This window comes from Enhydra lutris, unplaced genomic scaffold, assembly GCF_002288905.1.
Source record: "Enhydra lutris kenyoni isolate GAN:26980312 unplaced genomic scaffold, ASM228890v2 scaffoldscaffold52, whole genome shotgun sequence".
Taxonomy (NCBI): Eukaryota; Metazoa; Chordata; class Mammalia; order Carnivora; family Mustelidae; genus Enhydra; species Enhydra lutris.
Genome location: NW_019154136.1, coordinates 6,030,834 through 6,051,932, shown reverse-complemented (window position 1 = coordinate 6,051,932; position 21,099 = coordinate 6,030,834). Strand labels below are relative to the sequence as shown.

Genomic DNA, 21,099 nt, shown 5'->3' with positions numbered 1-21,099 from the left:
CTTAGTGGCTTAAACAACTCAATTTTATCATTTCACATTTCTGGAGGTCAGAAGTCTGGAACAGGTCTCGCTGGGCTAAAATCAAGGCGCCAGCAGCTTGTATCCCTTCCAGGGCTCTCAGGACAATCCGTTTCCTCGCTCTGACTGTTCCTCCAACAATCCTGGCTCTCTCAGACTCAGCCGTAGCTAGGAAAGTTTCTCTGCTTTCCAGTAACCCTGTACTGCTTAGCCTTGGCCATCCCAGATAAACCAGGATCCTCTTGCTATCTCAAGGACCTTGACTGATCACATCTGCAAAGATTTGGGGGCCTACGAGGGAACACTGGTGGGCTCCAGGGAGGAGGACGTGGCCATCTTTGGGAGTGCAGTTTTTTGCCTACCACTGATGTCCTTACAATGGCCTTGTCCCTCTCCACCATCACTGAGCTCAACTAGAAAATCCTAAGTTTGGGGAGAGATTGGATTCTCCGGGGCTGGGAATTTAAAGCGCAAAGTGGTATGTCCCGGTTTAGCTATGTTTACTGCCAGGATGTTTATTTTGTAATTTGAATTCCCAGCCACTAACCTCAAATGGATCTTTCGGGTTGCTTTGCAATCCTGCAACACCGCGGGGCCATCAGCTGCCCTCTCTTCCCCTCTTCTTCTCTTTCCTCAAGCCTCCAGGACCTCCTTACCACCCTCACTCCTAGAAGATGGCACTGCTTCTTACTTCGCTGACGGCGTCTTTTAATCGGCCTGCCTCTGCGCCCCTATCGCCGATGTCCGCCTCTCATTTTAGCTCGAGAGGTCAGACTCTGCTGGTGCTCTGGATCCCATTCCTGCAGTCACTCTGGGGAGTCACTTTGGTCACTCCCCCACCATCCACTCCTCGATTCTTCCCTTTCTACAGGGAACCCAAGTAGCTGATGAATATGCCAGGCTTCATTCATCTGAACCCTGGAAGCACCAGTATCCCGGAGGAAGAGGGGTCTCCAAACAGATACCCATAATCAAATCCCTACAATCCTCCTAGAGTGACAAAGAACAGAAGCGTGAGCTCGAGAATGTTTCCATTTTCATCATACCCACCATCTCGTTAGGCTTGTCATCATTTCTTTAGGTTCTAGGTTGTGGCCACTGTACTGCTTTTTCCTGAATAAGTTACTCACACAGTGAGTCTGACCCTGTTTCGGGTCAGACTTGGGGGTTCACATGGAACCAAGTGGCCACCCTTGGACCAAAGCTGCCATCATGGCACTCAGCACTTGTCCTGGATTTGAAGGACCTCGGTTGATGTCTACAATTGTCTACCTCAAACAAGAGCTTCAGAACTCTCGGGTGGGTTGATGCCTGTTTCTCTCTACCCAGCCACACGATTCCTTCTCTCCTCCATCAGGAAGAAATTATTTGTAAATCATTCGTTCCTATTTTGATAGAAAGTATCAAAATAACTCCGGTAGCCCAAACATCTTTGAACATCTCAACAGAGCAAATGTTTCCGTGAATATGCTGGGAACCACAAGTCTCGGAAACGAGTAATGGAGACAGAGCTTCCAGCAGACAATTTTTATAAAACTGTCTGTTTGGTAAAGGTTATTTATTTAGTGGAGTCTTTAAAAAGCAGGAACAAAGAGAAACATCAAATTAACCGGATTGAAAAACAAAGCTAAAAAGAATGTTTGTTCCCTGGTATCTTATCTGATGTGCATCCAATCTCGGTTTCGTAGAACTTTTTAGAGTCCTCATTCCCTTCACTACAAATCAGGTTTGCCAACAACATTTCTGTTTTGTTGAGAAACTAAAAGAAGAAGTCACCTTTGTGCTACACGCTTCCACCAAGTATAAAGGACCCTCATAGAAGAGGGTAAACATTCAAAAACACAATTTCATAGATGACAAGATTTCAAATACATGCGTCTTATCTTTACCAGAATCAGGACCTGTATCTGTGAAAACCTCAGCTGACCAGGTCTGAATGGCTCAGCATGGACATGCCAGGTGAAAGACCATAAAAACGAGTTAACCTGAGTATAATCCCTGATTCTGGGTTAGCATAAGGTCAAATGACACGTTTAATAGATTGCAAAAACATTCTTTTCAATGGATTATTTTGAAATCCTGCTGAAATAGACACGGTTTTAGCGTGAGTTCTTGAAGTTGACCTTTTGGAAAGTTCTTTTCAATGGACTGTTCTGAAGTTATGTAGACTAGTGAGATACACATGGCTTTCCCTTTTAATACCTCAAGCTGACCTTCCCTTTCAATAAACATATTGGCCGACATGTCAATTGTCCTCCTTGAACATGTCTTTCAAAGTGGACACTAATGCTAGCCAACAACCGAGAAGCTGTCACTTCCTTCCTGTGTTAATGTCAGGTGTGAGATGAGTCTGCAGCTTTGGCAAAACAGACGTCTGACTCACAGCTTTCCCTGGTGGAACAGCACACACGGCCTTACCTTTGGGAATGGTGATGGGACAGCTCAGGTCACAGTCCTGCTGCAACTGATAAAAAGCCACTTCCTGCAGCCGGGCTCGCTCCAGCTCTGAGAGACTCTGGATGGGGACAGATCTCAGCCGCACACTGCGGCCCGACATGCTGTTCCAGGTGAAATCACCCTGCAGAGCAAGAACACACCAGGCGTTACACAGCTCGTCTAGGTCTCACAAAGATCATCCTTCCTCTTAGTCACAGAGTCAAGCAAACTTCCTCTTTCGGTTCCAAAATTGTCTCTCCATCCCTCCAATCAAATCTACTCTCAGTTAATTGGGAATTTTCTCGGTCTGTTGCAAACATCCAAATCTCTAGGAGCTGTTGGATCATGTGATCCCATATAACAATTCACACAGAGGCCAAAGGAAGCTCTGGAAAGATACTTCGAGGGTCCTACTGCCTCTCTTCTCCAGGAATGCACCGGATCTTTGTGGTTACATATCTCAGAAACAGCAACAATCGCTACTAGTTGCCTTCGTGTGCGCTACATCTGTGAGGGCAAGCGCGTACGGACAGCCTACCAACACCCTTATGAGGTGGTTACCATTTTTGCTTTACTCTTGAATGACACAGATTTGAACTACACAAGTCCACTCACTTTATACTTGGATATTTTTGGATAAATACTGTATAGTACAGTAAATATATTTGCTCTTCCTTATGTCTTTCTTTTTTAAAAAAAGATATTTATTTATTTCAGAGACAGAGAGAGACAGAGCACAACCATGAGCGGAGTGGGGAAGGGGCAGAGGGATAAGTGGACTCCTCGCTGAGCAGAGAGCCAGACACGGAGCTTGGTCCTGGGACCTGATCATGACCTGAGCTGAAGGAAGACGCCCAACTGACTGAGCCACCCAGGCACCCCCTTATGATTTTCTTAATCACATCTTCTTTTCTCTAGCTTACTCTATTGGAAGAATGTAGTCTACAATACATGTAACAGACAAAATATGTGTTAATGGACTTTATGTTATTGTTAAGACTTCCAGTCAAGTAGTAGCCTATTAGTAGTTAAATTGGGGCAAGTCAAAAATTAAACATGGAATTTTGACTGCATGGGGGTGTTGGTGCCCCAACTTCCACAATGTTCAAGAGTAAACTGCATAGTATTTAATAATACAGTATGCTATATAATAATACAATCTAGTATATTTCTACTATATAACATATATTATTAGATACAAATATATACTTATGACACATGATTATAATATATGTGTATGATACATTATAGTAATATTATAGTAATATTCAGTATATGTGACTATATTATAGTGCAGATGAAACTGAGGCTTGCAGAAGTTAAGTACTTTTCCCCAAATCATAAAACTTCACAAGACTGGGAACCAATCAGAACTCAAGCTAAGAACACGTGCCCTCAAACTCTGCTAAATTGTAACCAGTGAAGTTTCTATTTCCAGCACTCTGAGCTGCTTTGATCACGAAAGGTACAGAGATGCGATCTATAAGAACTATGTATAATTACAGAGACATCTGATGTTAAAATCCTCCACATCGAAGAAGGAAAGGCAAGACTCCCCCAGTCGTGAGTATGTTCGTGTGCACGCACACATCCACAGAGTGAATAGCTCTGCCCTCCCTGCAGACAGTGAGGATGTGATGCCCCGAGAAATAAGTCCTCATGATCCTCTGAAGCCTGACGTCCCCTTACTGAGGACTTCCTGTGACCCACAGAAAGCCACCACCCAAGAGTTTGGAAGACCTGCTAGCAGTGCCTTGACCATCAAAAGAAGTTCTAGGAGGAAGGGACAGTGCTGGCCCCCAAGGGCAGTGCTCGGGAGCTGCTGGGGACCTGAGGAACCCTTAAGAAGTCCCCTAAGACCTCACCATCCTCACCGCTCAACTCACAGAAGAGAGACAAGAAAGGCTGGCCCCAGCAGCTATTAAAACACCTGCACTCCCTCGTGGTAGCAAATTCCTGCCTAGAATGTTCATTCTGACAGTAAATGGCACTCTGTTCATTCTTTGGTATTGCCCCCCTCTTATGTAGGGTGGCATGCATTTAACAGATGGAGAGGTTATCCTCCAGTAGAGGCAGACAATCAACAGGGTAAGTAAAGGGTATAGTGTGTTAAATATGGTAACGGCCAAGGATGGACCAAAAAGCAGGGAAGGGACTGGCAGTGTGAGGAGAGGACACGACTTATGCTTCGGAGAGAGTGGCCAGGAAAGGCCACACAGGGAACGCCATGACCGGGAAGGAGTTAAAGCAAGTGAGGGCTTTTTGCTTGTCTTCACATGTCTGAGTTTGTGTCCAGTGGATAATGGTGAGAAGTAACAGGAGCCCAGGCTGGGTTCAGGGGCATGATGTGAGGACAGTCTGGGCAGGGAAGTGAGTGAGCAAATCTAGGCAAAGTGGGTAACGGCCATCGCATTTGGCGAACTGAAAAATGAATTCTTCCAGGCCCAGTATGTTTTGCATTTTTTCTTTCTTTTTCCTGTTTTTTGGTATAATCAGAGGAAACCCAAGTTTAGACAGGAGCTAGGGACTCACGCCTTGGGTGTACCTCTCACTCACACCCTCCAGGCTTAGGGTACCACAAGGTCCAGTATCAGTGAATTGCAGTGTTTTCCCCCCAAATGAAAGTTCCAGATGAGTCGGTGACTTTTAAATATGAAGTTTAGGTATCCAGGAAAGCCCACTGCTATCTGAAGTGTCAAAATGGGATTACATGCCTATTCATTTACAAAGCATTTAAGAATATGACCTCCAATTGGCTCAATTATCTCTAGACTATGTTCTTCTGTAAAAGGCAAGACAGTAAATATTTCAGGCTTTGCAGGCCATGTGGTCTCTGTCAAAACTACTCAAATCTGCCTTTGTGGCAGAAAGCGGCCACAGACAATTCAGAAATGAATGAGTGTGGCTGTGTTCCAATAAAACCTCATTAATAAGAACAGGTGGAAGGCTGGATTTGTCCACTGGGCTATAGCTGGCCAAGCTCTGAACCATAGCCCATCATGGAAATAAACCAACCCCTATGAGATATGTTCTATTTTTATTTGCTATGTCCCCTTGGTTAATTATTTTTAAAAAATTTAATGAGTACCTATTATATGCTGAGAACAGTACTAGGCTTGTGGTTATCAAAGTGACAACACAGTCCTTGTCCCTAAGGAGTTAAACTTGAATAAGGAAAAGCACATCTGATCCATCAAACATAGAGACTGTGATACTGGAAGTCAGTACCAGATGCAATGGGGTGCCTAGGAGAAAAGGCCCAGACATCTGTCTGGGGGATCAAGGAAAGCTTTCTAGAGAAGGTGGTGTTTCAGTGAAGACCGGAAGGTTGGGTAAGAGGAGGGAGGGTTTGCCTAGTAGAAATGCAAAATTGGAAACAACAGTGGGTGCTAAGGCAAAGGAACTGGAGAGAACGAGCTTGTCTGGGGAAGTTACAAGGTTGGAGGGAGGGAAATAGTGGGAGGCGAAGCCATGCAGAAGTCAAGGCCAGATCCTATAGGGCTTCTTCGGGGGGCATTGCAAAGTAGATTGGACTTTACTCAGTAGGTGATGGCTAGACATTAAGGAACCTTGACTGCTAGCGGAGCCTGATTACATCTACATATGGGAAAGATGACTGGAAACAGATTTTGAAAGAAACTGAGGGAGGGAGCACATCCCACATGTAGAGATCAGCAAAGGTGCCAGGTTAGGTATGCTGCTGAGTCAAATTTGAATGAGTAGAGAGTTACACTCTCTAAGCCTCTAAGAAAGACACCTAGAACCATGTATTATTCTTTCTGTGATTTTTTTCAACCATTCAAAAATGTAAAAACTGCTCTTGGCTTGGTGGTGCAAAGACAGCCAGCAAGCTGGATTTGGCCCACTGGCTAGAGTTTGCCAACCCCTGATACAAAGAGATTAGGATCTTTTGGGTTTTTAATGGCATCTTTTCTGTTTTCACATGGTCTTCTCTCAGTACATGTCTGTGTCCTATTCTTCTGCTTATTTTTTTAAAAAGATTTAATTTATTTATTTGAAAGAGAGAGAGTGAGCATGAGCAGGGGCGGTGGGGCAGGGAGAAGCAGGCTCCCCAGTGAGCGGGAAGCTCGATGTGGGGCTTGATCCCAGGACTTCAGGATCATGCACTGAGCCAAAGGCAGACGCTCAATGAAGAAACTCACCTGGTTTACTCACCTTGATGTTCCTAGTACCCAAGACAGTACCTGGCTCTTAACTGTCACTGAATAAATATTTGTCAATCTATGGACTAAATGAATCAGGTACATCATGAGTTCAGTAATAAATTGGAAACAAAGCACCCATGTAACGTTTTATCTACGTGGGAGATGTCCTGTGGATTTGAATAAACTGCTAAGAAACAGTCTTTTGGGCTCCACGCTGGGCATGGAGCCTGCTTAAGATTCTCCCTCTCCCTCTCTCTCTCTCTTTTATTTAAATTCAATTAATTAACATATAATGTACTCTCTCTTTCTCAAAAACAAAAAAGAAACAGTCTTTTTAAACAGAGTCTGTGGATGAGCCAAAAAATGGCAGCATATGAGGGCAGAAAATAAACATTATAATATCAGAACTGAAGAATAATGAATCAGACCTCCCCCCATCAGACCTCTCACGAGCAGGAAGACATGAACACAAAGGTCGATACTGCTCTGCGATCCTCATGACAAGCAGCCAGAAGAGCGCCAAGGCCCACCAGCGCAGCCTAGGATGTGCTTTTGGCTTTTCCTCGACCCCCAAATTGTGTTCCAGGCCAGCATGTTTCTTTGGTGGCCGTTCATCTCATAAATGGATGATTCATTTCAAGGCTCTCTGGCTCTAGTCTTTCGAGTGGTTGCCATAGGATTTTTCTTTCGAGGTTGAGAGTGGATGACTTCAAATTTGTTTAAATATCATAAGTGTAAGGTAAAGTTGAAACTGACCCCATGTTTCAGGATAGACTAAAAGCTGTGACAGTTGTAAAAATATCTTTTAAATCTGGAGTACTATTGGACAGCGTTAACAAAGGGTAATGATATGATACAAAAAAGATATTGTGCAGTGGTCTCTGAGGGTTATTTTTGCCCCCTCAGGGGACTGTTGGCAATGTCTGGAAACATTTTTGGCTGTCATAAGTCTGGGGATGGCTTTGCTACTGGCATCTAGTGGGTGAAGGTCAGTGATCTGTTTGACATCCTCCAACACATAGGACAGCCCCCCACAATAAAGAAATGTCTGGCCCAAAATGTTCGTAGTCCAGAGGCTGAGAAACCCTGGCATGGCATACGTTTAGGTCTGCTGTTAGGCCCAGATTACTCAGAATCTCCTTAAAATGATGGTGTCAGGGGACGCCTGGGTGGCTCAGTTGGTTAAGCGGCTGCCTTCAGCTCAGGTCATGATCCCAGCGTCCTGGGATCGAGTCCCACATCGGGCTCCTTGCTCAGCAGGGAGCCTGCTTCTCCCTCTGTCTCTGCCTACCACTCTGTCTGCCTGTGCTCATGCTCTCTCTCTCTCTCTCTCTCTCTAACAAATAAATAAATAAAATCTTTAAAAAAAATGATGGTGTCAGGAGCTATTAACAATCATTGATGAGTTTGGTTTAACACTAAATGCATGCACTATGTATTCTTAAGTATATGATGCATCATTCTGTATATTACACATGTATTATTCTGCGTATTACATAAATAAACAGAATTATGGAAGTGATTTAAGACTAGCATTAAGAAACACAAACAGCACAAACCAACTTAAGTGGAACAAACAAACCAAAGAAAGGTCTCCATGCGACAGAATCTGGATCAACTGGAGAATAATTCACCAAAAGCATTAACTAAAGAGACTTCCTTTCCACCAGAAGTGCATGTCTCCACATTTCGAAAAAAAAAGAAGCAAAAGACAAACTGAAAAACCAACAATCTAATATCTGTGATTTATTCCGAAAGGTCATTCTTTTGAGCTAAATTGCATCTTTACAAACAGACTTGATTTTCCCATGAAATAAAATTGATTGAAATAACTTTGGTTTTGGTCTATACCACATTGTTTTCTTATGTCCTCAAGACTAGTCTCTAATTGTGGCATTTCTTTAACCTCATCCAACTGTAAACTTCCCAAGGCCGAGGGAGCCAGCAAGGAGTGGGGCAGGGCCGCTCCAAATATGGCTGCAGACCTAGGGCCATGCAATTACCTGGGCAGATGATTGTTAAATCATCTTGTTAAACATGCAGGTTTCTGGGCTGTAAGGCTGATGTAGGGCTCCAGCACCTTCATCATAAAACCAGATGATTCTTATTTTTGCACAATGAAGGTTGAGACCCACTGGTATGGTGGTGAAGACTTGGGTTATGACAGAGATGAGATTTTTGGCAAGAGGCAGAACATCCCCGAGCCTCGCTGCCTTCATCAGTAAGATGGAGCAAAGAACAAGACCGCTCATGGGTTTGTAGTGATCATATGAAACAATGCAAGGGAATTTCTTGGAGAGAGCTTATTAGCTCCCTGCAAGCCCTGAATACATGGTAATTATGTTATAATATTAATCATCATGACTCTACATTTGCATCCCCCTTTTAAACCTGGCAGGGTTAGGGACACCAAAAACTCTTAAGAAATGTGCACTGAATTCAGTAATAAATGGCTCCACTGTGTGTCAGATGCCTTCTCTAGGTGTTTACAAGCTCACCACCTGGCTTGTGGCTCCCCATGGGTGAGGAGCAGAAGAACAGATCAGATGAGTCCGTTGAGGCCTGAAAAATGGCACGCCATTTAGATAAACCATACCAGGGGCTAAATGTCTTTTTAACTGTTTTCTGCTGTGGCCAGCTGTCATCTGCACAGCCAAGGTTCCCAGATAATCACAATGTGTTGCTGAAGTATGGCACAAGTTTAAATACCAGGCTTGCAACCAGCATTTCTGAAAAGGGCTGCCTGGTTCTTTATAAGTCCAAAATAAACACATCACCAATGACAAGGAATTCCCTTCTTCACGAGCTTCTGGGCAAAGCCAACCGTATCTGTGTAGCTGTCATACCCCTGTTTGGACTCTTAAAAGAAGTTCTCCTTGAGGAACTCAATAGAATAACATTGGCTAATTCTTCTCTTAATGTGTCAGTCACTCCTTCTGAAAAGATCTTTAAGAAAATTTAATACTTCTGCTACACCGGGCATAATATTTATGCTTTATTAATCTATTCTAGTCTGTTTTTTTACTTAAAGAAGGAATTTTAGAAAATTCTGAACAGTTAGTAGGTATGGCAGTCCATTTTTTTTCCTTTGGGGTAGTAGCTCTTTATTGCTATACAAAGAGTATCAAAAAAAGTCCCCGTAGCGTAATGGAAATGTGCACTTCACGCATTCAGCAAGTATTAAATGAGCACCTTCTAAGGGCCAGGCACTGTTCTTACATCTAATAATAAATCTGTGGATTCATCGGTAAACAAAACAAAGCACCTTGCATTCAAGAAGCTTCCTGTTTAGTGAAGGAAACTGATAAGAAATGAACATAATAAATGAGTAAATTACAGAGCATAGTAATTTACATAGCAAGTAAATTACATAGCAGGCTACAAGGTGCTAAAACCCTAGGAGAAAAAAAGGTAGAGCAGGCTGAGAGGAATCAGGCGTGCTGGGGTAGGGGAGGGGGGTTCAGGGCAACCTTATCAAGAACATGATATTTGAGTCAACCCTTATGTAGGGAGGTGATATGATGAGCCAGGCAGCTTCCAGGAGAGGAGAGTCTCAGGCAGAGATGAACTGACACAAGGGCAGTTGGGGAAGTGCCTAAAAGCAAGGGCTGGCAAGCTAGGCTGCCAGGGCTTAAACTCCACTTCTGCCACCTTCCAGCCTTGTGGCTTTTAGGAAGCTATTTCTCCCTCCTATGCTTTGTTTTCCTAAACTATGGCATGGGAATGATGACTAGCCAGGGTTTGGCAAGCAAGTGCCTGTGAACTGAACCCTGCCTACTGATTGCTTTTGTAAATAAAGTTTTATTGGAACACAGCCACTCATTCACTTAGGTATTGTCTACTGCTGCTTTCATTGGCCTGCAAAGCTGAAAATATTTATTATCTGACTCTTCACAGAGAAAACCTGCTGATCCCTGGACCAGACTAAAAGCAAAGGCACCTCTATGATTTGGATTTGTCTTTGGGATCAACATTTTCCTCCTCCCCTAAGATCAAAGAGCCTACAAAGAAATCACATAATGTAGTAAGAATTGGGGATATTGGAAAGGATGTAAAAGTCAGGGTGATATAAAAGTGATTATCTGCAAATGACCTACTCATCTAAATTACTGATAAACCAAAGAAGTAGAAATGAACATTGTTGAGCGAGGATGGCACTACTAGCGTTCAAAAAAATAAAATGTCACTCACATCTTGTTTCCGGTGGAAAGAATCTTTCTAACGGTTAGTATCGAGGGGATATAGCAACAGGTTGGGAGTCCCCAAAGGCAAAACCATCAGAACAAAAGGTTAATTCCATTTCTGTATATCCTCAGTTAAATCATGGACTGGTCTACCCACCACCAATTTAATTCTGAGTTTTAAGTTTCACTTGCATCTTGGATGGAGAGGAGGTAACACAGCCTGCACCGATCCCAGAGTGTGGACAATGGAAACGTTTGCACGAATGAGAAATTCTCAGTGACAGGACCAGCAGCTGATGGTTTTGCTTATCTTTCTATAATTTGATTTAGTTCACGGACAGTAGAAATGGCTGACCTCCGGGCATGGACTGGACCTTGAAGATAGCGCTAACACTCATGGACAGCTCACTCTCTGCTAGTGACTGCTCTGAGCCTTTATTGTGGTAGCTCGTTTCCTTCTTACAGCAACCCTAAGGACTATGTTACCATCATCATTCCCATACTACAGATGAGGAAACATACGCATGAGTCTGAAGTGACTAGTAAGTGACAGAGCTGGGATCTGAAGCCAGGCTATGGGCTCCAGAATCCAGACCCCAACCCACTCTACGCATTTCACCACTTCTCATGATAAACCGATCCAAGCCCCTCCGTTTACAAAGGAAGAAAGCAGGGTCCAAAGGGGTTAGACGGCTCCTACAATGACAGAGCAGGAGCTGGGACATAAGGGTCCCATTCTGCCTCTTTCCCCCACCGAGTCTTTTCATTACGGGACACAGCCCTACAGCAGGGCAAGCCAGACAGTGTTTAAAAATCCAGGAGCTTAAGATTTTCCTCTTTGGTAAAATAGAGCACATTAGAATTTTTTTTTATGAGCCTTATTTATCATATGCACAGCAACGAAAATGTCACAGTGAGTTCAAGAAGCCCAGGAGATAAGCCACTTTATTTTTTCAGAACTCAAAACGACTTGTGCCGAAGCTTTCGCAGAATGCAGCCCAGCAAATGCTGTCCCATGTCATCACGGCAGGCTCCTCTCGGCTCCGCTTTGCTCAGTTCAAGCTGCTTTAACATTATCAACTGATCTAAAAATAACGTGCTCATAAATCTCTCCTGGCACAGACAGTACTTGGGCTGTCGCACAGCTCAGACACTGATCAATCCACTTTTCTTCCGAAATTACAAGATAGATGTGTAAGAAGCACAACATTTTAGCATAGTAATCTTCTCGGAAAGAAGCATAAGCACAGATACTGATATCGCTTACCCATGAATTCTATTCGGCCGGGTCTTTGCTGTCCTAATTTAACCGAGCTAAGCTTGGAGTAGGAACTTGAGTCTGTTCTTTAAAAAAGAAAAAAATTATTCTTTTGGTGAAAAATGCAGCGTGCAATGGCAGATTACAAACGGATGAGCGCCATGGCCCAGCTGGCAGGGCAGTGACTCTCCCACAGTACCTTTTGGTGCCAGAGATCTCTGCTACTGTGAATCTTGGGACCAAAAAAAAAAAAAAAAAGGCAATCTTGTCATTGGACTATTGAGAAGTTCCTGTCCCTTCAGAACGGAGGCAGGCTGTGTCACTGAGAGTGTGAGTGAGTCAGTGTGTGTGTGTGTGTGTGTGTGTGTGTGTGTGTGAAAGAGAATGGGGGAGGGGGGAGGGATGAAAAGAATGCAGAGAAACTGAAACTGGATTTCCTGATTTTTATTTTAATAAGACTATTTTGAAGAGATATTCTGGAGTTAGGAAAAGATTCCTCTTAAAAAAAAAAAAAATCCCCTTTTCCAGAGGGATCTACAAATGGTAATTGGATTGTAACTGTGCAAACTGTCCTTATTAGGAATCAACCAAAGAATGTTGGAAGCCTCGGGTAAAACCCCTGAGGGCATGATAAAGCACACAGGATGCTTTCCTTGTGTAGGGCCAATTCTCAACTCCTAAATTATATTTTAAAACCACAGGCGTCTTCATTTTTCTAACACTAGGAAAAAAAAAACATTGAAAAAGGAAAAGATTTCATTCTCTTTTAGACTGAAGCATAACACATGCTCTGAATTTTATGTTCTTTGTGGAACAACAGTCCTTGAGAAGTTGTTCATTTCCTGAACAGGGGGTGTGGAGGGCAGCGTGGATGTTCATCACGTGACCATGTTTAAGAGGGTGCAGGTGGGAGTTGGGAGTGGCGGGGAGAAATCCAGAAAGAGCGGAAAGAAAAGGAAAGATGAAAGATTCAAAACATATCCTGATCCCTAATTACCTTGAGTTCCATGTATGCCACATGGCACCGAGGCAAAAAACAACTCAAAAAGTCATTTTTGTTTTCTAGTCGATACGAAGTTATAGTTCTTTTGTGGTCTCAAGTGAATTCCAGCTCTCACTGTGATGATAACTGACGAACTGAGAAATGATTTCATGGAACTTCTTACTCAAAACTTAGAGATTCTGGTATGTTTTTTACTAGGATTCTGTGAGGTTAATCATCACTTGACATAAGCCACACACAGCTTCTGTTGCTGCTGGCATTTATTTAGCAAGAGAAAGGAATTCAGAAACAATAAAATACATCAGATGGTTTTCTTTACTAGGACAGTTACACTTAAAAGAGAAATTCCGTGTCAAAATCTACCTGTCTCCTCATATAGCTCCACCTCCATCTACTTCCCCAAAAACTCAGATGTGGAAAATAGTCATCATTCCAGCAGAGAGTGGTTCATGCAATGTGAACACTGGCTAATGGAATTGAGACCCTCATTTAAATGTATTTCGTATACTACTTCACATGAAATTGATAAATATGCAATTCATTTGTCATTGCTAGGCAAGTCATCTCTTAGATTATGAATACATGAAAACAACATGTAGTTCTCGTTGTGAGCTTTCTAAGTGCTCCCAACGCTTTCTCTAAGCATTTTATGGGTGTTGATTCATTAACTGCTAAAAGAATTATAAGGCGTGGGTTACATTATATCCCATGTTACAGAGGAGGAAACAGAGGTTCAGAGAGGTTAAGTAACTTGCCCAAAGATTCGCAGCTTGTAAGTACCGCAGCTGTGATCCCAACCACTATGCGGCTTACAAATTAACTGGATGACAAAGCCACAGTCCTCAGCCCACAGTAGTCAGCGCCATGTCATAAATGTCTAATGAGAACTAGACACAGTAACTTAATAAGAATCATTACCTAAGACTGGAGTGGCCTGTGAAATCAATTATTTAATGGTCAGGTTAACAAATGTTTCATAAGAAAGTGACTATTTCTTTAAGTGAACAATCTCCAATAATCTCAAGAGACAACGTCTTGGGGAATTCCTAGTCTGTTTTAAGAGTGGAACCGAGTCTGGCCAGGAGAGGAAATGCAGAAATAATGGAGAAGTTGTGTATCCCTGGCATTCTTTGGAAAAATGCGGTCAAGCCAGAAAAGCGAAGGGCGAAGATAAAGAATCTTCTCTTTATTAAATATCAGCTCTTTACATAGAACCCACAAGAGGCCAAAAAAGCACCCAGATGGCCTTAGAAATAAATTCTGGGAAGCAACGAAAAGGTCCAATCCGCGGAAGGGCCTGCTCAGGGGATGCGCCTAGAACACGACAGCAATCCTTTATCTACTTGACTCTTCACGAGGCAAGGGCGCCACACACCAGCCTATAGCTTCAGAATCTATGCCCCTAAGTATTCACTCCACCTTCTTCTTTGGCTCTTCTGGATTATTCCTGCATAGGCCACTGGGGACATTTTGCACATTCAGGGCAAAAATATTACACAACCACTCTGTCCAACTCTTGGGGTGAGTACATTTCCAATGACAACACTGTTTTGCTTAAAACCCTTGGACGTCTCCTCCACATGGCCTCCACTGCCATCCATGTGTGTTGATTTAAATGGCGTAAAGTCAAGTAGTCACTGCATAATAACAAATAACAACAATAATGATCATAATAGAAAAGGAATGAAGCATGTATTAAGTACTAAGCAGTGTACGTGGGTCATGTGTTCACTCCCTGCCACAACTCTCTGATACAGAGGAGGGGATGCACAGAAACAGAGGAAAAGACCGATGGGCTGCTCACAGACTCTCACTCTTTCCTAGCCACTGCCCCCAGGCCCTCGCAGGTATTAGGAGCCACGTGACTAGGCTCTAGCCAATGGACTGTGGGAGAAAGCGATGAGCTTCGCTTCTAGCCCATGACAACCTGGAGACAAGAGTTCTCAGAGCTACACGTGGCCGTTCCAGGCAGAAACCACACTTCTCAGTATTCACGTCCTAGCGTCTGCTGCCCTGCAGTCCCAGCCGGCCCTGTCGTTTGCTCGAAGCAATCGACTGTGGAAGAAATGATGCTGAGATGATTCTGGACCTCAGACTATGGAGGGCCTGGAGAATGCTGCTTTTGTGTCCTTGGGACCCTCCCACCACCATGTCTTAAGTCTGGCTACTGTACTGGAGAGACCATGTGGAGAGAGAGTGTAAAGTTCAGCTGTCCCAACGTCCCAGCGAGATCCATCCTCCTGCCAACCTCCAGGTTGAATAAAGCCTCCTGAGCGACCAGTGTCAAGGTCAGCAGAAAAGCAGAGCTGAGCCCAGGTTGGACCGCAGAGCCACGAGCAAATAAAATGGTGGTTGTTTTAAGCACCAAGGTCTTGGGATAGTGTGTGATGCAGCCACGGATAAGCAAATCAACATCTTCCCATGTGGAAGAGAGCAGAGCCCCGGCCCTTGACTCCATGCTTGGGGCTTAGCCATCCCAGCAGCCATGGACACGGGGACGACATGAGGGAGGAATACACCTGTTCGGTGGGATTTGGGGATGCATGTGACATAGCAGCTAACCTCACCTCCCTTAACCTAAACCAGCCCCTGGACTCTCTCCCGTACGTCTCCCTACTGAACCACCTAACAGCTCGTTCCTTGACTTTCTACATGTTCGCATGGAAAGAAAGTGGCTGGTGAACTGGATAATAAAATAAAAGCTAACCTTAATAAACCATTTTGCAGACAATTTAGAAAGTCTTTTATGAGCAAGAAGATAAGCATATCTAATGGCATCCTTCAGTTTTTAAATAATATGTAGTCAATATTTAGAAACAGGTGATGCTTCTATGTTTCAGAATTACGACTCCATCTGATAAAATGGCATAGCAAAATTTCATTTAGACACATTCATTACTGATGAATTGGTTCAATTAACCTCTTTTGGCCAATGCTACAGAACTGGCACATAAGGTCTTGATGCTTTCCGATTATACATTAAAAATGCAAATTGTGAAGGACATTTTAGTTCTCCTGCTACCATAAAGCATGCAGCGAAAATGTGGTATCTTTTATTTTAATTACCTATTGGACCCTACCTTTGGATTGATCAGAACTTGCGGAAGTGGGGTGCCAAGTACAAGCACAGAACGAGGACTCTGCATTCTCTTGCCCTTGTCCTTTGCTTCTTTAACCATAGCTCTCTCTGTCCTCGCCCCGCCCCAGTACTTGACCTTGGTCTTATCTCTAGCATCCTCCTGCTACCACTGTGACCCATTTGCAGAGAGAGTGAATTTTAGATCTAAAAACTTACCATCAAAACAAAGTATTAGGTAACTGGAAAGTTACTTAAGGCCACGGATCTTAAACAGTCAAAACCATAGTAAAGAACATGTAATACTTAGTGCTCATTGCCTCCATGGATATTTGCTACGGTCTAGGAGGCAGATACTAGGATTATCCCCGTTTTGCAGCTGAGAAAACGGAGACAAAGGGAACTTAACTAACTAGGGAGTAAGGAGTTCAAACGTAGGCAGTCTGTTTCCAAATGCAACGGGTTTAACCCTTAGGGTACATCCCAGCTAAGCCAGTGACCTTTTTTCAATGAATCCCTTATGGACTGAGTGCCCAGAGGGAAAAAAAAAAAGAAAAAAGAAAAGAAAAGCTGTTGAGGCAACTGCCTCCAGGAGCAAGCGGAGGGACTGGGGTTTGTTTTCAGGAAAGAGGAGCAGGCATTTTAGAAAACTTCCAGAGTGTCCCATCCTTTGCCAGCAGGAATATGCACCCTACGTTTTTGGGTAGAGATGTAACACGAGGAAAGGGGCGTTTGAGGAAAGCTGAATGAGGCAGAGTGCTGCAGAGCGGATAGGAAGGGGATAGAGAGGACGAGCAGACCTTGAGGTCTGCAGCGCGATCAGTAAATGGAGGCCCCACGCACGACACCGACTGACGAAACGAGGCTTTCGGCAGCCATAACTGAGGCACCCCTTAGGGATGCTTTCTTTAGGACAGTCCCTCAACTCTTCCAAGAAATGTGGATCCCCAGGGAGGCCGGGCCCAGTATGCTACTGGGAGAAGTGCCCTCGGGGGGTGGGGGGGGGGAGAGTGAGAAATCCGAACGTCATTTTGTGGGTCGGGCAGGGTAGACCTAGGAAAGACCATTCTCTTCCCGTTCTCACAGAGACACACGGACGTGATGTCACTGGCTTTCATACACAGCACAGAGTGGCCTTCCTTTCTCAGGCGGCTCCTTCTACCCACATTGCGAGGAAAGCTGAGTTCTAAGAATGAAGGCTGCAGGTTTCACCCAGGAAAGGCCCCTCAGATGAGAGGACACTGGTTCTGGGGAAGATGTCGTGGGGAGGCTCTGCAGAACAGGTCATTTATTCAGACCCGGGGGGGGGGGGGTCCACTGCTCACTGAAACATTCGGGATGCTGAAGTAATGTTACCCAAACTGGAGAACTCGATTCCCCATCAGGTATTTCTAAAGCAGCAGGAAGTAAAGCAAGACTTGAAGAGAGATGACTATCATACTCAGGAGAGGGAAAGATCTGCACTGGAAACTCGTAGGCAAGACAAAATCGGCAAATGGCAGAGTGAATTCCGTTTTGGTTTCTCATTTCAACACCACACTTGTCCTTGTTTTGTTTCATCAGCTGCACCTATCACCCCGCAAAGTCTCCCCTCACCGAGGTTTTTGTCCAACAGGAAAGGAAAACAACTTCCTACGGTTGACGCTAGACTTAATAAACTCATTACCCAAATGAATTAGTTTCGAGTATCACCAAGTGTGGGAACATCGGTCACCTCTAATCTGGGCCCCAAGTGTGAGCTGTGGCTGGTCAGCCTCTGGGTTTCAGTTTAAGATACCTTATCTTCTTCAACTCCCCCAATAAGTACTTCCAAATCAGCATGAATTGCTGTAATTCTTCAACCTCAATGGGAAAAAACAACTGATACATTCCAGCAGAAGGCTGGTATTAACTCATCTAACTTAACCTTGAGTTGCTGAGCGACGAGCGAGTAAGCTATTTGAAATGAAATATATGCATCTGCACTGCTAGACTGCACGAAGAGTCCAGCTTTAATAATACTCTTGGAGTATTTGCTTCAAAAGCAAAATGAGTTCAGGTACAAGTGGCAATAAATGTCAGAACAAACTGTATTAAGGACCAGCAGGTCTCTAAACTGGCTGCACATTAGAAGTACTTGTCGGGGCACCTGAGTGGCTCAGTGGGTTAAGCCTCTGCCTTTTGGCTCAGGTCATGATCTCAGGGTCCTGGGATCGAGCCCTACATCAGGATCTCTGCTCAGCAGGGAGCCTGCTTCCCTCTCTCTCTGCCTGCCTCTCTGCCTACTTGTGATCTCTGCCTGTCAAATAAATAAATAAAATCTTAAAAAAAAAGAAGTACTTGGTGCATACCTCAATTAAAAAAAAAAAGAAAAACAATTACTTGGTGCGGTTTTCAAAAAATACCCACGCCCATGCACCCCTCCAGACCAGTGAGGTCCAACAGACCTTTCTACGATGACTGCACTGTCTAATATGGCGGCCGCCGGCGACCTGCGGCTGATGAGTACTTGAGATGTGTCTAGTGGAATGGAATCATTTAATTTTTAGTTTTCTAAATCTTCATTGATTTAAATGTAAACAGCCACAGTGGCTAGTGGTATTGGACTGCGCAGGTACAGAGCCGAACGGCTAGACTCTTTAGGGCTGGGGCTCGGGCTTTGGTAGGTCTACAAAGCCCTCTGGGGGATTCTCGTGAGCAGTCCAAGATGGGAACCACTGCAATGGCCGGGGTTTTAGGAAACCAGTGGGGTGGCAAATTCCTTGCTCTTTTTCCTTTTTCCCCAAATTCCACGAAGCATTTGCCACACACCCCTGCCTCTCTCCTTCCACGCCTCCCCTCTCGCACTCCCCCCCATACTCCCCTGTGACAGGGGCGCTATAGCTCTGTATTCCTTCACCCACTGCCCCTGCCAGATTTCTCTGACACCAAGGGCAGATTCTTACCCTTTCCCCTTCTCTTCCACCGGCAACAGAAATAAAAACCTAATAATACTACCGATTGGGAATTAAATCCCCCAACTTGGGCACCCATAATTTAAAACTGTTTTTCCTTTCTTCAGGCTTGATCCAGATGCCACTCTCCATGATTTCCGCCACGGATGCCGCGGGGAATAGTGCTAATGGTCGTGGGGTTTGGGGGCATGTGATAAGCAGGTCTCACGTGCTCATTTGCAGCTGCTTCCTCCCCGCAGGACACAGTGTTACAGCACCATGGCCGCTCGGAGGCTTCCATAGTCTGCCTGCCTTGAAAGTCTAGCTCAGCCCACAACTAGCCACGTGGGTGTCTAACCCTTCTCAGTCTCACTTACCCTCTGGGAAGGGGAGATAAAGAAGGATCCTGTTGGGAAGGTGGAGTGACGCATGTCATTTGCATGATGAAGGAGACATGGGTGACACACCCACTGCCCGAGAGCCAGATTTTTATTCCCTCCCCCACCCAACCGCGCCACACAGACACACAGTTTTGTGGTGATTACAACAAATAGCAGAGGAAACTTTTCCGGAGGAAGTCGCGGAATTTGTGAAAGCATCCTCTAAGCACATGATTAATTAACGTGTCAATAGGAAGGCCATTTGGAAAGTGGTTAATGAGGAAAAAAAGAATATGCTAATGTGATTTTTACAAAATATTCAACTTATTTATTGTAGCATGTCTTCATTTTTATTGACTCATTACTGGTTAATATTAATGGAACAAGGAACGGTGTGCTAATACACATCACCTTATTCCTAAAAATGGTAAGACTCAGAATTGCAGAGCTCACTGATAGCAACGAAAGAGCATACCGCACAATTTCCAGGCACATAACAGTTTGCCAACCTTTCCGCAATCTGAACGGCCATAGCCTGACATGGACCAATGCTGTTTTCACTCACAGGCACTGTTGATTTATGTTCACATTTTCTACAGTGAGTTTTGCTGCCTTCTTCCTTATAAAATATCCATCTATGGGTGGAGCAACTTTTTAATGTAAGAAAATACAAAATTACAGCCCATTAGCACCACGAGAGTTTGGAGTCAACAAAACTATTAATGGTAAGTCATGTTCATCGTGACTCACGGCACAGATAAGCTAAGCCGGGAGCTATGCTCCATCCCCAGGGGATTTAGAAATTCGAGGAATAACTAACATTTCTTGTGAATGTACATACGTACCCATCACTATTCCTAGCCCAAATTATGTACTCCCTGCCTTAATTGTTAAGTAACTTTAGGAGGTAAGGTCTATTGATACACACCCATCTCACAGGTGAAGAAATCAAGGGCCAGGAGGTTGAATAACTCGCCCAAGGCAACAGAGGCAAGTAACAGAGCTGGGGTTCAAAGTCATAGGCCTTAACCCCAGGGTGTAGGGTCTTAACCATTACCCCATGCGACCTCCCGGTGAGTACCATAACTTTCTCTCAAGGAGTGGCAAGGTATGACTCAAGAAAGTACATTAGAATGAAATCCATTCTTATTTCATTTCCCCACAATGTAAAATTCTGAAGTCCGTAAATGATCTATTACAGGCGATACTACTCCTAACACATTGATCGAGGCACGAGCTGACCTTGAGGTGCCAACTGTTGATCTATAGCAGGGATGGACCAGCCCCAGCCGCATCCAGGCCTCGCCTGTTTAATAACTAGAGCCCAGGCAGACCCATTCATTTCCGTCTTGTGTGGGGCTGTGTCCTGATACGACAGCAGAGCAGAAAGGTTAGAGATGTAGGACTCCTAATGCCTATAATATGTACGATCTGGCCCTTCACAGAAAACGTTTGCTGACCTCATTCTCGACCCGCTGAAAAATCACCAGACACCTAGTACAGGAAATGATGGAGTTTCCTAGGGCGTTTCACTGTCAAACAACAAGGGAACTGCCTCTTTTTACAAACATCATTACAACATATACATATATATGGATGAGGAGATGGGTCCACAGAGATCGCTCAATAGCTTATTTTTTCCTACATGTTTCTTTTAAGAATCCAA

At 44.2% G+C, this 21,099-nt stretch overlaps 1 protein-coding gene across 1 annotated transcript in view; it reads right to left on the bottom strand.

The window, feature by feature from the left end:
* Positions 1-21,099, bottom strand: part of LOC111157136 (Rho GTPase activating protein 6) — a 253,856-nt gene that overhangs the window by 70,067 nt on the left and 162,690 nt on the right. The window contains 1 exon segment of the mRNA XM_022518387.1: positions 2,437-2,596. Coding sequence (XP_022374095.1) covers positions 2,437-2,596 — 160 coding nt within the window.